The sequence below is a fragment of the Boleophthalmus pectinirostris genome, unplaced genomic scaffold, assembly GCF_026225935.1.
Source record: "Boleophthalmus pectinirostris isolate CB_2022bp ecotype Guang Dong unplaced genomic scaffold, ASM2622593v1 HiC_scaffold_20, whole genome shotgun sequence".
In the NCBI taxonomy this organism is placed as follows: Eukaryota; Metazoa; Chordata; class Actinopteri; order Gobiiformes; family Gobiidae; genus Boleophthalmus; species Boleophthalmus pectinirostris.
In genome coordinates, this window is record NW_026571153.1 from 8,367,743 (window position 1) to 8,394,021 (window position 26,279).

The 26,279-nt window shown below is 38.7% G+C and overlaps 1 protein-coding gene across 1 annotated transcript in view; it reads left to right on the plus strand.

The window, feature by feature from the left end:
• The window catches only part of ablim2 (actin binding LIM protein family, member 2), a 138,534-nt gene that overhangs the window by 56,188 nt on the left and 56,067 nt on the right, over positions 1-26,279 (plus strand). Inside the window, exons 3-6 of the mRNA XM_055156615.1 lie at positions 2,227-2,410; positions 15,422-15,534; positions 17,079-17,205; positions 19,046-19,139. Coding sequence (XP_055012590.1) covers positions 2,227-2,410; positions 15,422-15,534; positions 17,079-17,205; positions 19,046-19,139 — 518 coding nt within the window. The remainder of the gene's footprint in view (positions 1-2,226; positions 2,411-15,421; positions 15,535-17,078; positions 17,206-19,045; positions 19,140-26,279) is intronic.

Genomic DNA, 26,279 nt, shown 5'->3' on the forward strand with positions numbered 1-26,279 from the left:
TGAGCCGTCTCTGTATCTGTAAAGTCTCCTCGGTGTGTGCTCGCAGCTCAAGGGCGCGACATCACAAACACAGCTGATCTATCTCTCCTGTCACCGCTTTCCAAAACGAAAGAGAATGGGAGGAAGAAAAGGAACGGCTTGGAATAATAGAGCCGAAGTTTCCCCCAAGGGTGCGGCCGCGTGATGTCACCGCGTTGCCACGGTTACGGTGTAATCGGCGAGTGTTGATGGGAGCCGGTGCCAGCCATTGTTAAAAGTGGGAAAAAAATAGAGAGCGAGTTGGACACGGGCGAGGAACGCTAATGCAGTGTGACCAGACGTCCTTATTTACCCGGGACAGTCCCAGTGTCCAGAGCCCGGTGTCCCCTGTCCCAGAGGATTTATACAAAACAAGTGATTTTTTAAGTGGGGGTGCATGATTCGTGACATAAAAAAAAGTAATATTTTATGGTTTCTGGGCTTTTTTTTACTCAAAATGATGCGGGATCGTGTTATTTACATTAACGCCGTTCATAATGACCTACAGAACATAAATCATAGACGACAACACATGAACTAGGACTAAACCAGGACCAAAACAGGACTAAAATAGGACAACAGGACTAAACCAGGACTAAACCAGGACTGAACAAGGACTGAACCAGGACTAAACCAGGACTAAAACAGGACTGAACCAGGACTAAACCAGGACTAAAATAGGACTAAAACAGGACTAAAACAGGACTGAACCAGGACTAAACAGGACTACAGGACTGACAGGACTAAAAACAGGACTAAAACAGGAACTAACCAGGACTTAGGAAACCAGGACTAAACAGGACTAAAATAGGACTAAAACAGGACTGAACCAGGACTACACCAGGACTGAACCAGGACTAAACCAGGACTAAAACAGGACTGAACCAGGACTAACCAGGACTAACTGAACCAGGACTAAACCAGGACTGAACTAGGACTAAACAGGACTAAAATAGGACTAAAACAGGACTAAAAAAGGACTAAACTAGGACTAAACCAGGACTGAACAAGGACTGAACCAGGACTAAAAAACAGGACTAAACAGGACTAAACCAGGACTAAAATAGGACTAAAACAGGACTGAACCAGGACTAAAACAGGACTGAACCAGGACTGAACCAGGACTAAACCAGGACTAAAATAGGACTAAAACAGGACTGAACCAGGACTACACCAGGACTGAACCAGGACTAAACCAGGACTAAAACAGGACTGAACCAGGACTAAACCAGGACTACAGCAGAATTGAACCAGGACTAAACCAGGACTGAACTAGGACTAAACCAGGACTAAAATAGGACTAAAACAGGACTAAAAAAGGACTAAACTAGGACTAAACCAGGACTGAACAAGGACTGAACCAGGACTAAACCAGGACTAAACAGGACTAAACCAAGACTAAAATAGGACTAAAACAGGACTGAACCAGGACTAAAACAGGACTGAACCAGGACTGAACCAGGACTAAACCAGGACTAAAATAGGACTAAAACAGGACTGAACCAGGACTACACCAGGACTGAAATAGGACTGAACCAGGACTAAACCAGGACTAAAACAGGACTGAACCAGGACTAAACCAGGACTACAGCAGAATTGAACCAGGACTAAACCAGGACTGAACCAGGACTAAAACAGGACTAAACCAGGACTAAAAAAGGACTAAACCAGGACTGAACCAGGACTGAACAAGGACTGAACCAGGACTAAACCAGGACTAAAACAGGACTGAACCAGGACTAAACCAGGACTAAAATAGGACTAAAACAGGACTTCACCAGGACTGAATAAACCAGGTCTAAACCAGGTGCTCTTTGTAACTTTTCTGGTGCTGTTTGTCTCCATGGAGATGTGATTACTTTGCCTGCAATGTTGCCCAGTAAGGCATTAAACAAGAGGTTCAATGCCAAGTAGGTTTGGCATTAAACCTCTGGTATTAAACTCTGGCATTAAAGTAAAGTAGGTGAAGTTACAGGTCAGGTCAGTGGAGAGACGACCCTGAGAAGGCAGGTTAAATCTGAGAGGAGCAGACGGCAAACACTCCTCAAGAAAAGTTACACAGTGTGCCTTTAAGGACTGGAGTGTTGGTAACAGGAAGAGCATCTAACATTAAAACGACACACTAAAAATTGACGACAAAAGCATTTTATCACAGAGAATAACGTAAAAAGCTGTGCGTCTAAATGTTCTTTTTCTCTCTTTCTCCAGTATGCGGCAGCGAGTTGGCCCAGGGCGGCTTCTTCGTGCGTCAGGGCGAGTACATCTGCACCCTGGACTACCAGCGCATGTACGGCACCCGCTGCTTCAGCTGCCAGGACTTCATCGAGGGGGAGGTGGTGTCTGCGCTGGGCAAGACCTACCACCCACGCTGCTTTGTGTGCGCCTCCTGCAAGTACGTAACACCGATCTGAGCTTTCAAGGTGTCTCAAGATATCAGAGGGATGTGTGTTTGATTTAGATGAAGCCTATTAGCGGCGGTAACAGAGCAAAGTTGAACAATTTGCTGATGATAAACGTTTGATTTTAATCCGTCTGTTGCGGGCCAAACAAAAAGGCAAAGACGAGGTATAAAAATAAGTTTAAATTTAATAAAGTCAAAAAAGATAAATCATTAATAAAAAAAAGTGTGGTAAAATCTTAAATCAAACTGAACAGAACAAAACTAACCCAACCAGACAAAGAACAGATGTGTTTAAATATGAGGACCAACTAAAACTGAACACAAGAGCGGGAAATTAAACTAAATAATTAACTAATACTACTAACCTAATCAAAGTAACAAGAAGACAAATAAGTATAAAACAGAAAATAATAATAAGTGATAATAAAGTATTGTTGTTCGTTCTGCCAAAGGTCCTCTGTCTGATCACTCAAACAAACAAACAAACAAAAAAAGAACAAGTGTAAGTAAATAATTCAGACTTATATTAACTAAAATGTGTGCACCTAAATTAGAATTTAAGTCTAAATAAAGGAATTCAATTAAACTATGTGTGCTGTAATTAACTTAATGTAAATGAAATTAAATAATACACACGTCAAACACATCAATTAAGGCTGAATATTATTAACATGTTTTTTTCTGTTTGGTAGTGTAAGGTTCATTCTGTGTTCAGTTTTAAACTTAGAGTTAGTGATTCTTTTGTCAGACAGGAGAGGTTGTTTACCTGCTTTACTGCTCTTCCTGCTCCCTTACTGTCTGACAAAACCAAGTAAAGCAGCCCACAAAACAATACCATTACGTGACTCTTCTGAGGAAGGTTACAGGAAGTACCAGATGTAATGTAAAGTCGGTAAACAAACTCACCTGTCTGACAAAAGAAGAGCTCATTCTAAGGTATAATTTATTGCGTCGCGTAGGGAACAAAAGGGGATTTATCCGCTCCATTTGACCCATCCTTCACTGCCTCTGGATCAACCTGTCAGGACCAGGTGTGGGTTTATAGAACTTAACTTGGAATTCTTACCGCATTTTTTTTGGGCTATTTCTCCTGTACCAAAGTCACTTCACTCTACTGTGCATGTCTCCTGCAGAAAAAACGCTGTCCTGCTGTTAGTAGTGAAATATTCAGCTGAAAACGGTAATCGAGCAGCAGAAAGAAAGTTTGGAGGGAGCGAGAAACTTGTGAGGGACTGGTTTAAAGCAGGGACAGAGAACACAGCTTCACAGGAACCGGGCGGGTGGGCAATGCAACTTTCCTCGAAGTCACTGGATGGATGGACAAAGTCTAGACTTCACTGACACCGAAACCAAACCTGTCGGGATGCAGAAAGGTCAAAATAATTCTAAATGGAACTGATGCTGAGTCTGACAACAGCTACACAGAAGAGGAAGCGGCGCTCTGTTTACCTCCGGAGGTCACGGAGTTGCTTAGAAGGGACACAGAAGATGAAGAATTGAATGGATTTAGTGATTTGGAGTGAGATGGAGAGTTTGTTAAACTTGTTCTGTTCTGTTGTTTATGCTATAGGCGAGTTTCAGCTGACGTCATTGTTATTAAAAGCCCGTGTTGCATGCTGGGAAATATTTTGGTCGGAGGCAAGAAACAGGATAGCGGTCAAACACAGTGAGTAACCTCGCGTATTTATCCCCGATAATGGTAAATTCCTGCTGCATTATCGAATGCACAAATAAAAGCACGGTCTTTTTCTTATTCTGAGTGAAAAGAACCGCTAACGGTGAATTAAACGGCTTTCAAACATCCGCAGAGCAAATGTAGAAGATCCTAACAAACTGTGGACTCCAACAAGTTCAACAACACATCGAGACTCTTGGAGGCTTTCATCTTTTCTGCTGTGAATGGCCCAGGAGTTTCCACCAAGTCATTGTGGATATCGCCAAAGTGAATATTTGTCCAGGTAGTTGGCGATTCTGACCAGAAATTTGGTTTGGTCCAGGCGCTGTCAGGGTTGAAAAGGGTGATTTGTCTCCGTCGATGCTTATGACCAATTTCTGGTCAAATCATCTTGGGTCCTCTGCCGTTAGAGTGGATAAATAACTGGGATCAATACGTTTACGTGCTTTCTCGCTCCGTCCGTCATGTTGAATTAGTGTTTCTTGCCGCCGGCCAAAATAATTAACAGCATGCAACGCGCGCTTTTGTCAACAATGAAACTGGCCTATAGTTTATCTGAGGAACTGTTCATATGTGACGTTAACAGTCTGTTGTTCTCTCTTCTATAGTTATTACTAGAACGTGACTTTCAAGGTGAAATGTCGATTCTTGGTCTCTGATTTTATAAAAGAAATTTCCCCCAAAAAGTGCGACTTATAGTTCCGTACAACTTATATATGTTTTTTTTCTTCTTCATTACTCCAGAGTCCAGAGTGACTTATAGTCCATAAAATACAGTACTTAAAGTGTGGATATGGAGAAAACACAAACATCCTCAAACTTTCAAAATTTCTTGTCGGAGCTTATATGCCTTCTGTCTCCTCTCTGAAAATCTTAAGATGTAAAGTTCAGAAGTTTTGGATCAGATGACTCATTTCAAGTTTTCTTTTTATAGATCACAAACTTAATGGAATGTCACATACAGAAGACACCCACTTTATAAATGAGATGCAATCTTGAGCTCTAAAGATCTGTTTGCAAAAAATAATCTGTCCTCTGTGTTCGCATGACTAAACATTTTTATCGCACTATTTAGCTGGAAGCACTGGAGTGATTTAAACAGTAGAAGTATAGTATATAGTCAGAAGTTTGTTTAACTCAAAGGGCAGAGCGTTTTCGTTTGCCTGTGGGAGAGACACGAGTGATGAAGTGTTTCAGACTCTGCTCTATCCTCTGGAGCTTTTACCTGGTGTGTAGGACAGGTCTGATTCATTCTTCAGTTTACTCTCTTAAACTCTGCTGTTGTACCCGCAGTGACACTCTCTTTGTCTTAATGCTTTATTTAAGTGCTCATTATGCTGCAGAATATTACACACATTTATTTTACTGACTGCACACTAAAAGTTTATCTTGAACAAGTGGTAGGAGCAGTAAAAGTACTTAATGTGACTTTTATTCTCACTGGACTATAAAGCTGACGTGTTTGAAGCTGTCAGACTAACTCTGTCATCTTTCTCCAGGAAATGTTCCTCTTTAAAATCCATCCATTTATCCAGTCCTTTACTAGTTTAGTACTTTACTAAAAAGTAGGAATGCACAGATCCAGCTTTTTCTGTTCTGATACCAATGTCAATATTTTGGCTTTAATTATTTGCCAATAGTCAGTGTATAGTAACAGTACACAAACGGTTCGGTACAGTTCAGTATGTACCTCGGTGTTGAGGTCACGGTTCTGTTCATTTTCGGTACAGTATGAGAACAAAATACAAAACCATTTGCTTATTGATTATTTGTGTTTTTATTAAACTATTTGTTTTAACATTAAACAAACAGGAAAATAAAATAAATGCAAAGTGCTGCTTGGTAATACTAATAACTTAAATAAAATATTCTCAAATAAGCAACAAATGCATGAAATATTATAAAAAACAAAATTCCTTGTAAACAGCAAACAAAAGTTTTTTTAAAAAGTAAAGTGCAGCACTCACAGTTCCAGCATGAAGTTTTACTCAATCTTCATGTTTTTGGCCAGAAAAACCAACCTGTCCACACTGTCTGCAGTAAGTGCAGATCTGCTGCAGTTAAAATGTCCCAAGTTGTTGAAAATACTGTTGTGGGACAGGCAGAAGTTTAAAGTGAGGATCGAGGATTCATGTGGTTCAGAAGAACGTAGTCAAGGCGGCGGGGGGGGGGGCAATTGTCAACGTGATCGCCCTAATTATAAAGCACTGCGGGAAACACAGCCGCCCCAATCATGGACCAGTTCCCTCGTGAATATTAAAGAGCCAAGCCTCCCATGTAGCTGTGACAGAATGTAAAACACACAAATTGTGCAAACTCACTCTTGCACAGCCCTGCACCAAATCGAACATCCTGTACTGAAACGGTTTGGCACAGAAACATGTGTAGTTACACCCCTAGTGCAGAGATTTTTTGTTTCTGGTCTGTGATAAAAATGTCTAATCCATCAGATTTTTCACTATCTGTGCCATGTTGCAAGGAAAGTGTTTGGAAACAAAATTATAACATTAATGCTACAGGTTTTGTAATATTTTCACTTCCAAAATGAATGTTCTGAATAACAGCTGAGGTTAAACTGACCGACCACCACTCAACCTTTTCTATCATCACGCTCTATAATAGAATAATATTTCATCTCGGAAAACACATGCCACGGCAAACCACAATCACCTGTCCGACCACACACCCGCCCCATTCCCCGTCACAGACACTGTCCCGGGCCTCGCAGCCAACTCCGCCTGTCTCATTCAGGAATGTTAAGTGTGGATCTCTTAGCTCCTGGCGACTTTCTGCAGTGTGTCTCTGAACCGTGTCCTCAACGTTCCACTGTGTACAGGCCCGTCACGATTATTACTGTATCATTTTGTTTTTTACTTTGAAAATGTATTTAGTTACAGAAAACTGGAATAGTGAATCACGGAATATTAAATGATTGACAGGACATAGGGTTATCTGTTACATAAGTTGTTGTTCAATTGTAGGGAGTATTATCTGTTGCATAAGTTGTTGTTCAATTGTAGGGAGTATTATCTGTTAGATGAGGGCGAGTTGTTGTACAGTTGTAGGGAGTATTATCTGTCACATAAGGGTGAGTTGTTGTACAGTTGTAGGGAGTATTATCTGTCACATAAGGGTGAGTTGTTGTACAGTTGTAGGGAGTATTATCTGTCACATAAGGGTGAGTTGTTGTACAGTTGTAGGGAGTATTATCTGTCACATAAGGGTGAGTTGTTGTACAGTTGTAGGGAGTATTATCTGTTACATAAGTTGTTCAATTGTAGGGAGTATTATTTGTTACATAAGTTGTTCAATTGTAGGGAGTATTATCTTTTTCATAAGGCTGAGTTGTTGTACAGTTGTAGGGAGTATTATCTGTTACATAAGGGTGAGTTGTACAGTTGTAGGGAGTATTATCTGTTCCATAAGGGCGAGTTGTTGTACAGTTGTAGGGAGTATTATCTGTTCCATAAGGGCGAGTTGTTGTACAGTTGTAGGGAGTATTATCTGTCACATAAGGGTGAGTTGTTGTACAGTTGTAGGGAGTATTATCTGTTACATAAGTTGTTCAATTGTAGGGAGTATTATTTGTTACATAAGTTGTTCAATTGTAGGGAGTATTATCTTTTTCATAAGGCTGAGTTGTTGTACAGTTGTAGGGAGTATTATCTGTTACATAAGGGTGAGTTGTTGTACAGTTGTAGGGAGTATTATCTGTTACATAAGGATGAATTGTTGTACAGTTGTAGGGAGTATTATATAAATGTATTGCTGTAAATAATTGTACCTGAATACATTTACTCAAAATGTACAACAATTTTTCGGGGTCAGTATTTATCGTGGGTACTTTTTTGTACTAGTGGTAAAATTGTGGTTATTTTTCTGTACTACAACAAGATTTGAGCTGTAAAAGGTTGAATTTTTAACTTAAAAATACTTGATTATGACTCATTTTACTGTAAATACAAACTTCTAAAGTGTTTTATTGTACTGTTTATTTATTGCAGCTCATATTTTTAACAATATTGTACATTTTGAATACTTTTCTGCTTTATAATTTGGCTTCAGAATTACCGTTTTTCGCCTATATTTAGTTCAACTTGAAAATGTGTTTTGGTGACAGGTCTAACTGTGTAACACGATACCCACAAACACAAATATTGCTTTTATGATGACACAGCAAGAGTCTTTTGTTGGTGGTATGAACACCGGACTAAAAGGGTTGAAGAAGAGGGCAAAGGTTCAGTATTTCGTGTCATACAAGGCCATGGTTTTGTATGAAAGTATTCCAGAGGCCTATTCAGAGCTGCATCGGCAAAGCTCTCTTTAAAAATACATCCAGAGAAATTATAGTTATGAGTCACATACAGCGATGGAAGAAGTACTTAATTTTGTTATTTCAAGGTTGCAATTCGGGATCTGTTTCAAATGTTTGTTGTTGTTGTGGTGGTGTAGTTTACATGCACGTCAAAAGTCTGATCATTGTCTGATTTCTTGAAATGTCACGTGAACAGTTAATCTGATTTCTGATATTTTTGTACCTATGCAGATTTTGACAATATTTGGCTATGCAAAAAGGAAATGAAAATGAAATGTTAAAGGTCAATTCATTCCACATGCATGTGTTTTGCTCCTGTTGTAGTGTGACATCTCTGACTTGTCTTGCATAACTGTGAAACATTGACAAAGCAATAAGATCTCCATGTAGAAAAGCATCTGACTGACCCTCCACCAGAAAAGTTACACAGTGAAAGTACAAACTGGAGCAAAAAGATAATAAAAATTCCTCTTTAAAAAAAAATATTAAATAGCTTTTACTTTTCAGTCCTGTTCAGTCTAAGAAAATGAATATCTGTTTTGGACCGAAAATCGCGATCTCAGTCAACATGATTTTGATTGATTTATTGATTGCATTTGTATAGCGCCTTTCAAGATACCCAAAGCACTTTACAGTTCATTATTCAGTCACTCCACACTTCAGGAACATCAAAGCCCCAAAGTGAGTTAAGTTTAACCATCTCCAACGCGACTGAAGCACAGAACAGAATCACCATCATCAGCACATCGTCTATCACACAAATAACACTCATATAACACTGAGTCGTGTCTTTTAGTCCGACAGAAGCTGAACCGCATCAGCACCACAAGGCGTGAGGTGTTTTTTTCAGCGCTTATAGTTTCTGCAAATGAGCCAAGTGGTTTTAAATTAAGTAAACAAATATGTGCAAAACTGCATTAAACACACTATTATTTAATGTATATTGAAAGAAAGGAAAGCAGAGTACAGGAAATGTTTGTAGAGTGGAGATAGAGAAGACCAATCACACTCCTTATTGGGCTTTAGGTCCAGTGTCAAATCGTCGGTGCAGAACTCTGGTGTGATGTAAGTTCCTGTGATGTTTGCAAATGTTCAGGTGCACTGAAACTCGATTTGAAAAAAAATTCGGGATGAAATCGAAATCGCAATATCTGCCAGAAAAATCGCAAATTCATTTTTTTCTTAAAATGGTTCAGCCCTAGTAGAAAGTGCAGATCAAATGTAGTGAAGTAAAAGTAAAAAGTAGGCATGTAAAAATCTACTTAAAGGTTGTATAGAACATTTTCCAAGGAAAGAGAAATGCAGCGACTGTTTGTCCTTTTTTAAATGTTGCGCTTCGCTCCTTTTCCCTTCTCTTCTTCTTTCAGTGACGTCAAAAACTGACTTCCTTTTGTGGCGAACTGGTCGTGAATTCTTGTCTGCTATTAAAACAAAATGTGTGCAGACTGAGAGGAAGCTACAGTTCCAAAAAGACGCCAAGAACCGCTAAACATGAACTGCGAAAATAAACGACGCAATCCCAGTGCGTCGGCAAAGCTAGAAATGTAGGGAGTTTGATTGACAACCTAACAGCCAGTAGATAAATAGGTAGCCTTGTTTTCTATTGGCTGATGTTTGTCTGCCCCCACCACGTCCACAGTTGATGGATTTTCTTTTTTTTTATTTCTTTTTTTTAATTTTGGTCATCATAATTACAAGGCTGCTGCTTCTCTATAATACTATTTTGAACTATCATTGACAATTTGAAAAAAAAAAATAAAAATAAAATCCTCCATACAACCTTTAAGTAATTTACAGATACCTAAAATGTTTACTTATGTACAGTACTTTACTACTTTTACTTCAATATGTTCCACCACTGCTCAAATATAGAATTTAATCTTGAATTTTGGGTTTTTTCTTTCAATTTGTGGTTGGTAATGTATTTATAAACCGTTTGATTTGAATAGGCAGTTGTGGTGAGTTGTTTACTTGTTGTTGAGCGGTGAGAGGACACAGAGATAACACAGAACAGTGTCACAAGGAGAACATGCAGACTCCAGGAGAGCGATTCCAGGCCGTCTGCTGGGGATCACACACACAGTCTGTTTTGGCTCATCAGTAGATTTGAGGTTTTACAAGAATGTTTGAATAATCGCTGTCCTTTTTATTTGTTTTAATTTGAAAGTCTCATAGTTTGTTGCATAATATAAAGACGGCGGGTTCATTTCAGCCGGTAAAAGTCAGATAACTAGAGTAATCAGATAACACGGTAATCAGATTTGAGTTTTGGTGTTTGTTTACGTGAAGAAATGTGATTGTCAAAAACATCTGGAGACGTGTCAGTTACGTTTTTTACGATTCCCTGTATTTGGAAATCAGTTCAATGGATTTTAAAATAAGTCTTTCAATTTTTAAAGGTGCATTGTGGAACTTTTCTGGTAGAGATCTTATTACTTTGCCTGAAAAGATTCACAGTATGGTATTAAACATTTCGATATTCTTGGAGACCAAACCAGACCAAGTTACAGGTCAGATCTGTGGAGAGGCGACCCCATTCACAGTCAGAATACTGTAACTGATAAGACGTAAGGTAGAGCTGTTTAATGTCATACTGTGGAACATTCCAGGCAGAGCAATGACATATCCATAGAAACAAGAAGGTGATGGACCTCTAACCAAAAAGTTACACAGATTACCGTATTTTTCAGACTATAAGGCACACTTACAATCAGTGCATCTTATGTATTAATTCTGGTTGTGCTGACTGATCTCGAACCGATTTTATGTGGTACACAGCGCTCAAAAATCTGTCAGAAATGCTTTAGTACGACTTTGGTAAACTACGAAACCACACCGCTTGATGGATTGTCGGAGAATTATGGCTACAGTAATCAGGAGCCTCACGGAGCCCAACAGAAGCTGAACCGCATCATTGCACAAGGAGCGAGATGTTTTTTTTTTCAACGCTTATAGTTTATACAAATGAGCCATGTGGTTTTAAGTTTCGTTAGTGTAAAATGTAAACAAATGTGCACAAAGCTGCATTAAACACATTATTACTCAATGTTTATTTGAGTCGTCCTCATAGGAAACAAAAAACAAACTTACATGATCCACCCACATTCACATTCATAATGCATATTCACCTAGACAGGGAGAGAACGCCGGCCGAATTACGTCACAGTTTGCCAATGGATCGTGGACGCCTGGGCTAAAGAATCAGTCTCCAGTGTCGTCCTTTTGTTTCGTTTAATGCACCTTATAATCCAGTGCACCTTATGTATGAAAATAGACGAGAGAATTCAACATTATTGATATTGCGCTTTATAATCTAGTGCACCTTATAGTCCCAAAAATACGGTATTTGAATGTTCCTCGTCGAAATCTGCACAGGTACAAAAAAAATAAAAAATCAGATTACTCACGTCAGATGTAACTGTTCACGTGACATTTCAATAACCACATAACTCCAGAAATCAGACAATGATCAGATTTTTTGTTGTACATGTAAATAACACAATAACAATTTGAAACTGATCCCAAGTTCCAGTATTTCTTCTCAAAAATCATAACAAAACTTTGCGTAATATTCACAATGCCAAATTTGGAACTGCAGCCTGTACTTTTGCATATTAATAAACCCTCTGTTTTCAGTCGAAGCAGAGGAAAAGCCTTTGCTGTTTGGATTAAAACAGTTGTCAGTCGTCGCTGTGTAAGACTTGGGCACACTTTTGGCAGTGTGAACCCGCCCCGTGCATGTGTCTGTGTTTATCAGCGAGCTCAGGGTGGTGACTCTGGGTGACAGCAGCAGCAGCACGTGTCTGTCCCCCCTCCTCCTCTCCTCCTCTCCTCCTGTCCTCCCTCCTCTCTCTCTGATCGGAGCCAGAGTCCTGTCATCCCCCTCGCTGTGGATCCTGACAGCTGAGGGAGGGGGGCGCTCGCATAAACAGCCAAAAGATAGTCACGACACTACAACGCTTTGAAGTTTAAAAAAGGAACTTGCATACCTCAAACTTGGACGCACTATTTTCAGGAAATTCATTCACTTAATGAGGTTCGGCTTGATTATATTTTCTCTAGTGAGCGAGCCTTTTACAATTAAACCAAAAAATAATTAGGGGTGTCAAATTATCGCGTTAATTGCGATTAATTAATTACAGTCATATTTAGCACACGTTATGTTTTTTAATCGCGTTAATCTCATTTTTAATCTCTAACTTTACTGTTTCTGTATGCGAGTTGCTTTATTATTAAAGCAGTTTTTATGTGTTGTTGGGACAACAACACACACACACACACACAAAACACATTTATACATTTTTTTTTTTCGGTAATTCCACTCATTGTCGGAAACCCACACAAAACGCGCGCAGTAAGAGCGATGTAAACGTCACGTTGGCGGCGTCAGTTGCACAATGGACGAGGTGGAAGAGCCAGTAGAACAGAGCAGCAGTGCACAGGTAAAAACACATTCGTGTCTTGGAAATTATTCTCCCGACGTGAAATATAAAAGAAAATAACAAATATAAAATCGCCTACAACTTAAATGTCACTGGTGAAAACAACCTGCATAGACTCATGATGTCTGCACTACTGTCCTATAGTGACCTGCCACATGAGGGGACACGCACACAAACACACACAAACACACACAAACACAAACACACACAAACACACACACACAAACACACAAACACACACCTTCATCATCGTCATTAACCTGAGAACGCGCGGACCACGTTTCCTTCCGTAGACACTGCGCGGACACCGACGTGCTCCCGTGAGCCGCGTGTGGATCGTGTTTTCTCGCGTACGCGGCGTAAACCGCGCTTCCTCCTGTGAGCCTCTAAACCAGAACTAACACCAAGACTAAAACCAGGACTAATCCAGTCCAGGACTAAACCAGGTCTAAACTAGAACTAAAACCAGAACTAAAAAAACCAGTCTAAACCAGGTCTAAACCAGGACTAAACCAGGTCTAAAACCAGACTAAAACCAGAACTAAAAGTAGGACTAAACAGGTCTAAACCAGGACTTAAACCAGGACTAAAACCAGTGATCTCATATATAAAGCATTTCTCTATCAATAATATTTTTAATATGGTTAAGGAAAGACTGGACTTTTTTATTGTCTTTAAGTAGACAAAAGTTATTATGTTCAGATTTCCTCGTCTTTGCTACTTTTACAGCAAACAGTTTCTTATTCATGGAGACTTGGGCTCAACAGCCAATTTGGGGAGATTTGTTTAAACAATAAATGACTTTATAAAGTCACTTTTTTAAAATCTATATCAGTCTTTTGATCTGCCACAATAATGTAATAATGAATTTAAATGAAAATACCTCAAATTGAAGGCTTTTCTCAGCAATTTTAGGTGAGATTAAAATGAGATTAATTAGATTAATTAATTACAGATCATAATTAATTAATTAATCTCTCAATTTTTTTAATCGCATGACAGCACTAAAAATAATAATAATTTGCACAATGTTTGAGAAATATATTTTGTTTTGCAATGATATCAGCTTTTCTTCCTTATTATCATCCTCTTTTTATTCTGTTCACAATTGGTGGAGGAGTTCAAGTATTTTGGGATTTTGTTCACGAGTGAGGAAAAGATGGAGCGTGAGATGTGAGATTATTGCTCAGTCTCATCTAGTCTCTTTAATATCTGCAGAACTGTCCTATAGTGACCTGAGACATGAGGGTCCCGAACTGAACCAGGTCTAAACCAAAACTGAACCTGGACTGAGTGTCAGGATGAGCCCGGAGGTGCGCTTGTGTAGACAGTCGGGTGACCGCAGGAGAAAGGAGTGGCGCAGAGTAAAAGTCCAAGATTAGTCCAGGTTTAGTCCTGCTTAAGACCTGGTTTAGTCCTAGTATAGTCCTCCTGGTTTACTCCTGTTTTAGTCCAGTTTTAGTCCTGGTTCAGTCCTGGTTTAGTCCTGTTTTAGTCTTGGTTTAGACCTCCTGTTTTAGTCCTGTTTTAGTCCTGTTTTAGTCCTGGTTCAGTCCTGTTTTAGTCCTGGTTAAGTCCTGGTTAAGTCCTGGTTTAGTCCTGGTTCAGTTCTGGTTTTGACCTGGTTCAGTTCTGTGTTAGTCCTGGTTAAGTCCTGGTTTAGTCCCCCAGTTTAGTCCAGGTTTAGTCCAGGTTTAGTCCTGGTTTTAGTCCTGTTTTAGTCCTGGTTTAGACCTCCTGGTTTAGTCCTGTTTTAGTCCTGGTTTAGTCCTGTTTTAGTCCTGGTTAAGTCCTGGTTTAGTCCTGTTTTAGTTCTGTTTAAGTCCTGGTTTACTCCTCCTGGTTTAGTCTTGTTTTAGTCCAGTTTTAGTCCAGTTTAAGTCCTGGTTCAGTCCTGATTTAATCCTGGTTAAGTCCTGATTTAGTCTTTGTTTTAGTCCTGGTTAAGTCCTGCTTTAGTCCTGGTTTAGACCTCCTGCTTCAGTCCTGGTTCAGTCCTGGTTGATTTGTTTTAGCCTAAGCTTTATGTTCTGTCGGTGATTACGAATGGTGTTAATAATAATAACATAATTCTGCATAATTTTCAGTTAAAAAAAAAAACAACAGCATCAAATATTACTGATTTATGACATCACAAATCACGTACCCCCACTTTAAAAAAAAATCTCCATTACACCACCGCACCTCCCCTCACCTATGGTCATGAGCTTTGGGTAATGGCTGAAAGAACAAAATCGCGGATACAAGCGACCAAAACTCCAGTAGAGTTTCCTCTGCAGGGAGTCTGGGTGCTCCCTTAGAGATAAAGCGAGGAGCTCAGTCACACTGGAGGAGCTCGGAGTAGAGAGGAGCTGGGGCATCTGTTCTGGCCTGGGAACAGTCTGAAGATATCCCCGGAAGAGCTGTGAACTTAAGTGAAAGATTCATAATGTTAATGTCAACTGCTGCTCAGATGTGGCATGCTCTGCAGTCACCGCTGATGTCTACAGTCTCTAGAAATAACCCCGAACCCTGAACACGAACATCCAGTGTTGATGTTAGCTTAATTATCTGTATCTGTGCTTCCGCAGACAGCCGTTCCCCGCTGGAGACAGAGTGACATTCAACGGGAAGGAGTGTATCTGCCAGAAATGCACTCAGCCTCTCCCGGCCAACAGCCCTGCTCCCATCCAAGCAGTGCACAGTAAGTACTACTTCAACACTCACAGGAAAGTTACACAAGTCTGTCTGAATGTCAAAATGTCTTAAAATGTCGCCTAAACAATGTCTTAAAGTGCTTATGACAGCTTTTTATATTTTTTTGAATTATGACTTGGCTCAGTGGGACAGTACCTAAATATTTATCACAGTTTTACATCAAAATAAGAGGCAGTTTGTGGGAAAAAGCTGAAAAGTACAACAAATACATGACGTATCATTGAGGGGTATAACGATATCCAAGTCTCACAATACGATATCATCACGGTTAGGGGTGAGCAAAAATATCGAAATATTGTATCGTGTAATGTAGTGATACAGTATCGCTATTGTGGGCTGCTGTATCGATATATTACCAAGAGTATTTTTTTTTTATATATATATATTTTTTTGTATATTTTACTAAATTGGGCTGCTGTATCGATATATCGCCAAGAGTTTTTTTTTATATATTTTTTTGGTATATTTTACTAAATTATTTAATGATTAAAATGGGTGTGTTTTATATTAACTTTGCACAAGAAGTGGTTTGACAAAGATTTTTAACATCACAGCCATGATTTAGCCATTATTTTTTATTGAATCGGTTTGAAATATATCGTATTGAATCATGTCAAATCTAAAGCTCTATGTATCGTATCGTGGCCTGTGTATCGAGTTATGTATCGTATTGGCAACTTCTTAATGATACCCACCCAAGTCACAGGCATGAACTTCAAACGGTACGATATTTATTGTGATATCGTGGGAAAGCTCACGATATGGAGAAGATGCTCACGCTTAGGAATGTAACAGTATCCAAATCTCACGGTACGATATTTTCACGATATACATCTCACAATACGATATTTATTGTGATATTTTGTGAATCTAATCTGCTACTTTTTCCTCTTAAAATGCCTTGACAAGACTGAATCCAAAGAACTAAGACTTAAAAGTGCTTAGAACTGTTATTTCTTCTTGTAGTCTACACTGAAATGGAGCAAAGGATCATGGTCTATGTAGTTCTCTGTCTTTTTTAAGTTATTGCTGCACCATAACTCTTAATTTAAGCAAAAAGACTTGTAATTCGATATTATTCTGAGATCTTCGACAATATGATATCACGATATTTCTGTTATTGTTACATCCCTAGTATCAGTGAGTTTTTCTATCCAAAATGGACATTTTAGAAGCAAGGAATGTGATTTTCTGTAACTTTAAACATTAATTTCACATATTTCTTGTTAGTCGTCTAATCATAAAATCATAACTACTATATTGTACCAATTTAGAAAGTTTCAACCCTTAGTCTTCTGTTTGCTTCGTAAAAGTTATCAAAATACCTGCATGTATCTGCTGCCCATGTTTACCTAAAGAAGTAAAATTATACTTCACCAAAATAAAATAAAAATCAATCTTTTTGTGAAATGAGTGCAACCTGTCACAATCATTTAACACAACAGGTAAATTAGTGGTCAGAATTGGTCAGTATTGCGTAATCTTTGGGTTTTGCCTTGAAACTTTGTTGTGTCTGTGTGATTTGAACAGACTGCTGTGGCTGCGGGAAGGAGTTTAAGAATGAACAGTCTCTGGTGGCTCTGGACAAACACTGGCACCTGGGCTGTTTCAAGTGTAAAGTCTGCAGCAAGGTGCTCAACGCAGAGTACATCAGCAAGTGAGTACTGTTATGGTGATAGGCCTGTGTTTGGACTCGTCTCTGGTCTAGGTTTGCATCTGGTCCGGTCTCTGGTCCTGTTGTTATGATTCAAACTTTATTTACATACTAAGGAATCGGTTCAGTACCATATTTTTTTGTAATAAATTGTCAACACAAATATAATCATAGTTTCCGATCTATGTTATCATGTTGTTTCCTCATCAAAAACAGATCTGAAGTTGTGTTTTGTTTCATTCACACTTGTTTAATACACAAATCCTGCATGGCTGAGTTCTTCTCTCAAACAGAAAACACTCTCTTCCACCTTGTCATGTCATGTGGTGATACAGGAAGTGCTCCACTGTGTTTTTAAACTCCATACACTTTCATTAGAAATATCTGGATGATTTCAGACCTGGAATTGCCAGTCTCCTCTGAACTGAACTAAAGGTAAAAGGAGCTGGTAACTTGAACACTGTGACATCACAAGGTGGATCAGAGAATGTTGAGCTTTGGAGATGCTGACAGACTTTTCACAAGCAAGAACCACACGACAACAGTGGAATACAATTAAGATATTTATTGATGATGGATAGATGGGATGACTGGGGGAAGACTCAAGGTGGGGGTCTGTCTTCAGTTCAAAATGGTCACTCAACTGATTCAGCACAAACCCCTCCTTGTAGATGATGTTTTCAGGCTGAACGATGGACAAGAGACACGGGGTGGAGGGATGGGATACATGTTGTCAAGATAGGCCGTATAAGGGCCTGTTTACACGAGAACGCTTGCAGGTAAAACCAACTAAATATTTTATTGGAAGTGCCTTTCGTTTAGACGGTGACGGCATTTTTGGGGCTTAAAAATGCAAAAATCTGAAACCAGCCTCCAGAGTGTAAAAGTTGAATACGCTCCGCCGTAGCGTTTCCGTCTACACTGCCCAAGACACAAAACTCTGGTCAGATCTGCTCAGGTCGTGTACACGTTTACGTCACATACATACAGTACACAGAAACAAACATGTCGGATCATTTCCATGCGTTGGACCTTCAATCTTCTCTGGCAGCTCTAATAAACTTACAGAAGGCATCCCAACAAATGCACAGAATCTGCAGAGATACTATCAGTGAACAGAGAAGGATCTGCAATCACCTCCGTCAAATTCTGAATGCACCAGTTCGTCGCAGGCGAGTCAGACGATTATGGACGAGACCTGGAGATCCAGTTGATGATGGGATAACTTTGTGAAAGGAGCAGCTGATGAAAATGCATAAAAACTTCCCTATGTCCAAAGATGCCCTTGTTGCTTTAAGTACAAACATACCCAATCGAATTCCACATACTTTTCCGTCACTGTATGCACTCAGATTTCCTACTGAATACACTTGTCTAAATGCTTGATAAAAAGTAAAGACGCGAGGCCATTTTTGCGTCTTCTGTTCAGAACATCATCATATAACCCTAGCCTAAGTAGGGCTTCTGGGTATTTGAAGACGTGGTTGAGCCGAGCTGTGTTTGGAGCGAAGGTTGAGGTGTGGTCCTGCTCCTCAATCTCAGTCACTCATATTAACTCCAGGATTAATGCAGGATTATTTAAACATGTGTGAATGAAACAAAAGGCAACATTCTAACACAAGCTTACAAGAGTCAATTTTGCATAATATAGAGACTTTAATGTGATTTTATGTATTTATTTTTAAATGATACTTGCTCAAATTAATATTTAGTTTTGATAGTAGTTTTAGTATTTCATTTTTGATACTAGTCTCTTGTCTGGTCTTGTCTGATTTGGACTTTGAACTGGTCTCTAGTGTGAAATATATTATGTTCTTAAGTCCTCTTGTCTTGTCTTCACCAGGGATGGGATTCCTTACTGTGAGATGGACTACCACGCCATGTTCGGTATCCAGTGTGAGAACTGCAAGAAGTACATCACTGGAAAAGTCCTTGAAGTAAGTGACATGTTGTTTTTCACTCTAGCATTGTTGACCTCGCAGTGTATTTAGAATTACATTGTTCCCTTGATGTTAAAAAACTCAATATCACGTGACTTTCAGATCTGTTATAATGTTGTCTCCTCATCAAAAACAGACCTGGAGTTGTGTTTTGTTTTATTTACACAAGTTTAACACAAAAACCCTGCATATTTCGGCTCAGTTCTGTGTTTTTAAACTCCAATCTTTATTGAACAGGAGGTAAAAGTTGTTGAAGCAGGAACATTTTGAGCTTTGGAGATGTAGACAGACTGATAATAAATGGTTACTCAAACGTGTGAGTAAAACCAAGGGTGGAAGATAATGAATTATATTTACTCATGTAAACTGAGCAGTTTTTATGAGTAATTTGTAATTTTTTAAAGTAGTTTTTGAAATAGGTAATTTTACTTTTACTCGATTATATTTTGACCCAAGTATTTAACTCCATTACACTGAAACCCACCCTCGTTACTGAGTAAAATAAGATTGACAGAGGAAAAAAAGTGAAATGCAAAAGAACAAAAAATAATAATTATAATAAAAATAAACAAAATAAAACAATCTGCCAGAAATAAAAGGAAATTGAACGGGCTTGGGTTAGACTTGGTATAGTATACAAGGGTATTGTCCTGGTTTAGTCCTGATATAGTCCTGGTTTAGTCCTGGTTTAGACCTAGTTTAGTCCTGGATTAGTCCTGGTTTAGTCCTGGATTAGTCCTGGTTTATTCCTAGTTTAGTCCTAGTTTAGTTCTGGTTTAGTCCTGGTTTAGTCCTAGATTAGTCCTGGTTTAGTCCTAGTAGATTAGTCCTAGATTAGTCCTGGTTTAGTCCTGGATTAGTCCTGGTTTAGTCCTAGATTAGTCCTGGTTTAGTTCTGGTTTAGGTCAGTTGTCTTTAAAATGTTTGTAATGTAAAAGTTTGCACTGTATCACCTAAAAGATGATTAAAACAACTTGTGCTGGATTAGATTTATGACTCATCCTTTTTTACATAAAATAATTCAAACTAAGTAATTTTTACTCATATTATTACTTTTTTACTTTTACTTGAATAGATTTTTAGATAGTTACTTTTACTTTTACTTGAGTAGGAATTAAGCAAAATAAAGATACTTTTACTTCATTACAATTTGTCAGTACTTTTTCCACCTCTGAATAAAACAAAACACAACTCCAGTAGGGGTGTAAGGATATCCAAGTCTCACGATACGATATTGTCAGGGTATGAACGTCTCGGTACGATATTTATTGCAATATCGTGGGAAAGCTGATGATATGGTGGGGAGTCTCACGATTAGGAATGTAACAATATCCAAATCTCTCTGTACGATATTTTCACGATGTACATCTCACGGTACGATATTTATTGCAATATTTTGTGGAGGCAACTATACTTTTTCCTCTTAAAATGCCTTGACAAGACTTAATCCAAAGAACTAAGACTTGTGTGTGTTTAGAACTGTTATTTCTTATTGTAGTCTGCACTGAAATGGAGAAAAGGATCATGGTCTATGTAGTTCCCTCTTTATTTTTTAGCTATTGCTGCACCATAACTCTTAATTTAAGCAAAGAGACTTGTAATTCGATATTTGTGATGGTCCATGATATTATTTTGAGAACTTTGACGATACGATATCACGATATTTCGGTTATTGTTACATCCCTAAACTCCAGGTATATTTTTGAGAAGGTAACACCATTATAATATGACTTAAAGCTGGAGTGTCTTTTGAACATGGACCTTTAAAGACAAATACAGTATCTCTCCTCACTTGGAAAGATCGCAAAATCCATCTCATGTTTCTTCGGACAGTTTAACTTTCATTAAAATCCAGCTAATTTGCATTCTAATACATTTCTGGTATTATGATTATGTCGCTGTTGCTTCCCCTGTTAGAAACCACGCATTATCTTTGGTTACTGTGTGTTGTATCATGTTATGCAAGCACTTCTCCTGTTATTACACTCAGGATGTTGTGGTGACCTCATTTCCCTGTGGAATGATGAATCTTTAAACCGGTCATACCCACCGCCACTTACACACAGACAATAAATCACCAGTCATGCCACACCAGCAAAAAAAAAAACACAGATATTCTCTTTGCTTTTATACTACTCAGCGTTCCTGTCTTCTATACGGACATTTTAGCTCGGGGCGGATGACTGTACAGTATAGCGCACGCACGCTTTCTGCTTTCACCTGTGCACCCGTCGCTCCCTGTGGGCCTTGTTGTTATCCAATCTCAGGTAACAGTAGATTCTGATTCGAGATTCCCAAAACATCACCTGCTTAGCTCCGGGAAACATTACGTTCGCTTTAGAAACCAGATCTGCGTCCAAAACCGGTGCCTTTTGCAGGTTTTTCTACATCCAAGGCGTTATGGGGGTCAAAACACGTCACCCTAGTTTTTGGCTCGCATGAAGTCATATTTGTAGCATTGTTTAGCTTTGTGGAGCGTTGTGCGGTGACGAGTCTGAGGAAATGACCTGATTTTGTTTGTGTGTCGAATAAAGACTGAACAAAGACGGGGAGCAGGGGAGCTTATAGTTTTGAAGCGAGTCTTTTGAATTGCAGAACAGAAAAGAGATGTATATGCGAGCTGTGTTTCAGTCCGGAGAGCGCTAGAAAAGACGACACAACATGCCGATATGTGAGCTACCGGTAAGCGAAATAGGTTTTTACGTAGTTTTTTGCGCTGAAAATGTAAACATTAGCATTCGTAGCTATGTATCGTGCTAATGCTAAGGAAGTAGGTTAGCACATGGCGTTGATTTTGAGCGATGTTATTTGACTCTGGACGTGATTGAGTCTCATGTTACGGATATTTAAAATAATATTGTTTTGTGATCTGTGTACCGTTGAATTTCAATTAATAATGAAAAGCAGTAAAATATGAAAGCAGTTTATTTCATTATTCCGTTTTAGTGTCAAACAAAAACAAAAAAAAAGATTTCAACCTCGATTTCCAATATTTAATTTAAAGTTTATTTCAAATAGCAACAATCAACATTTATTCTATTTTAATTTTGATATTTTATTCTCTCTGGTTTATTTGTTATTTATTTGTTTGAAGTTCTGCTGCTAGAAGGACTTACCTGAAAAATCGTTGCAATTTTGTGGACAACGCGTTTACTTTCGCATCTTAGAAAGTCATTGTGTGTAGAATGTCTTGTGATGTATCTGGGAAATATATCAGATGTAGTAACGGATGACATGTATTTGACAAAAATAATTTTAGCTGCATCTTAAAAGGGAATTACAAAGAATTGGTTGCAACCAGATCCACCTGCACAACAAGACTGGATCCGGATTGTGGAGAATATTTCAGTGATGGAAAGAATAACATATAATCTTAAACTGAAAGGTACAAATACAATGAGCAACGGGAAAAGTGGAATGTATTCATAAATGACACCAGTAAAATAACATAGTACATAAAAATGTCAATACCAAATGCATGTTTAAATAAGAACCTGTAACTCCAGACAGTTTTTACATTGTTTTTGATTTTATATAGTTTTTTGTATGTTTTGAAATGTTACTTAAAACCAATAAAAACAAACGTATAAACAAAGAAAGTCATTGTTGAACTCCATGACGAGAAACAGGAAGCAACGATAAACTCTCCTTTGTTCAGCGGACACTGACGTATAACTTCCGGGGCCAATAAACCAGAGAGAATAAAATAAATACACGCATGATGACTGTTTTTTGATTGGTGTTATTTGTAATAAACTTTAAATTAAATATTGGCTATAGACGCAAGACACTAAAATGGAATAATGAAATAAACTGTTTTCCCATTTTATTGTTTTTCGTTCTTAATTGAAAATCAAAAGAACGAATAGTACACGAACCTTTTACGTTGTAATCGTTGGTATATGGACCAAAGCTGTTGTGATATCTAAGTGTGGATGTTTTGCAGTGGGGCAGAGTTCCATAGTGAATTATATAAGCAATATTTTTGTTTAAACCATTGTTAAAATTGACCATTGATTTCAGAGCTTCTAACCTGGTTATAGTTGTTTTCCCTTCTCGTTTTTTAGATTTCCAAAATAAAAAAACGGGATATCCCTGGTTTGGGTTGGTTGGTAATAATAAAATTGTGAAACAAGTGCATAATTAAGGAAAATGGTTCTGCACTTGGCACTAATGTGAGTCAGTATAGTCACATTTTCTTTGTGTTTTGGTCATTTTTAAACAGCTTTTCTGTATTTTACTTAAACAAACGTCAATGTATGTCTCTCTTTACTGTTGGCAGGGATCAAATTGGTCAAAAATAGGGACACCTGGGACATTTCTTGTATAAAACTTGGACAAATCAGTGGTTTTGGATAAATCTGCTGAGACAGGGGACACAAGGCTTAAAACTGGGACTGTCCCGGGTAAATAGAGACGTCTGGTCAATCTACACTTACCCTCTTGAAGTTGTATTTGGAATCATTTGCGCAACTTTTAATCTCCTATTTTGCTGATCAACTCCTGTTTTCACCAGCACCGCTCTTTACGTACTTCGTTCTCCAATTTTCATCACATTGGCATTTCAGTACAAATAAAAAATAAAATAAAAATCTGCTGCTCGCTGTGTGATCTACAGCTATCCATAGGAGGTGTTGACAACTTCACGACCCTTTGTTGTGATGATGTTTACTGCCAGTAGTAGTTTCTTTTTATTACCCTGTATGGAAATTCTCCTCTGTATTTCACCCATCCTTCTCAGGAGCAGTGGGCAGCACATGGGGCGCCCGGGGACCCGTCTCCATGACCTTGTTGCTGGGCGTGGTCAGGACTGTCTTAGCTGGAGGATTTAACCTATGATGCAAACTCCACACTAATATTGCCACAGTAATATTTAAAATGTAAAAATTGTAAAATAATGGTCCATGGGTGTCGTAAATTAAAACTATATAGCATCTTTAAGCGAAATATGTCCTCTTTAAAGATGCACTGTGCAACTTTTCTGGAGAGGTGTTTGCCATGCATATTACACTGCATTGACTGGAATGTTCCACAGTATGGCATTAATACTTATACCTTCCTTTTTTTTTTTTTTTCAATTATAGGGTTTATTGCTAAAAATACCTTGAAAAACATGCTTTCATTTTGTGAGCAGAGGCGCCTCTCCACAGATCTAACCTGTAACTTGGCTTATTGTGTCTCCTGCTTGTTGCCATAGAAATAGATACTTTTAATGCCATAGTTTGGAAAATTCTAGGCCAACAAATAACATCCCCATCGAGATTAGAAAAGCTGCTTTGTGAACATACAAACCAATCATAATGTTATAACTACTATCTTATACTTATGGTTATCAATACCTAATCAATACCGAATGGATTGCGTTGACATTTGCGTCGCTTGGTTTTGCAGAATCACCATTGGACATTGTAATCACTAGGACTGAGCAGCTTGGGACAAGTATATTTGATTGGTATTCGACTTGCAACTTTGATTAAATTGCAATTATCCGTTCTGCCCCAGTCGCCACAAAGATGAAATTGAACTGCTGTAAAGTATCGACAAGTTTGCTCCAACCTGATAATGTCATTTAGAGGAGACTTATTGACATTTTGCAGACGATTGCTTTGGGACAGAGATAGAGACATAGACTGCATTAAAGAACTGGACTAAGTGAGTGTGACGTCACCCATAGCGTCCAGTCAAATGAAGCTCACCGAGTCTTGCAGTTGAAGGATCGAATTTGGAGCCAAGTCGAATTTACCAGCCAACTGGGAAAAGAAACTGATTAACAGACAACATAGTGAAATAAAAACAACCGGATCATGTAGAACAGGTTTATAAAAACATTTTAAGACCAAAATTATCTTCTTTTTTCAATACAATGGAAGTGTGAAAGTGAATTGGAGCAAGAGTCGATGGCGTCAGAAGTGTGCACATTAGGGATGTGCATGATTAGTCAACTAACTGATAATTGATCATTAAGAATTTCATCGATCAGGTTCATTTTTAATTGACAAACCGAATGTAGGTTGATGTGCTTAGTGTAAGGAGACAAGGCTGCGTTTGACAAACACTGGAGTTGCACCTCACAGTCCCACGTTTGGGCTCTGGCTCCTCCTTTGAGATCGTTGTACCACTCAGTGATTGTATTTACATGCACATCAGGTATGATTGGGTTTTTTGTGTATCCTGGTTTCATCATGGTGCATGTATCCCCACATAAAGACAAACACGTTTCAGTCTTTTCATCACAACAGTAGCCAAAATAAATAAAGTAACCAACATAAATAAAGCGAGTGAAATGATGTTAAATAAAGATCTGCGCTAAATCTGGACACGTCTGATCTCTGAAAACAAGAACCATCTCCAACACGACACACACACAGAACAGACTCACCATCATCATCATCAACATCCCTCTGTCACAGAAAGAACACTCATATTCCACCGAGTCATTTCTTTTTGTCTGACAGAAGCTGAACCACATCAGCGCACAAGAAGTGAGCTGTATTTATTCAGCGCTTTTAGTTTATGCAAATGAGCCATGTGGTTTTAAGTTTCGTTTCTGTAAGACATAAACAAATGTGTCAAAGCTGCATTAAACACATTATAATCTCAAACGGGCTGATGTGTCTCTATAATGATTATGGTTTACATGTTGTAAAGTTGAGTTCATTAGTAATAGTAATAATAATAATGATAATTTTAATATAAAAACTAATAATGATTTTTAAAAATGTATCGTTAATTCTCTTCCCTAGTGCCCATGCTCACTTTTTACTTGGAAAGCAGATTAGCTATGTCCATTTATTTATACAGTCTATGGAGAATGCTCACCTTGGGCTGGGACGTGAAAGCTTTCAGGCTGGGGGGTCTTGTAAGCCTCCCCGGTGACCTCCGAACAGCAGAGCGGCATTATGGGAATAAACCCCAGTCTCTCCTCCATCGCACGCTTCCCTTTCATAAACAGGCTGTATCAGGTTCTGTGTCTGGAGAGGAGCGGAGACATGAGAAACCAAACCAGGGCCAATGACATCACCTCCATCCATTGAGTGTTATAGGCCACAAGCAGGTCAGTGGAAGCCTCAATGCGCCCATAGGAGCTGCGCATGTGTTACCCTATTATTCATGGTGACCTTATTCTAAGTACCAGGT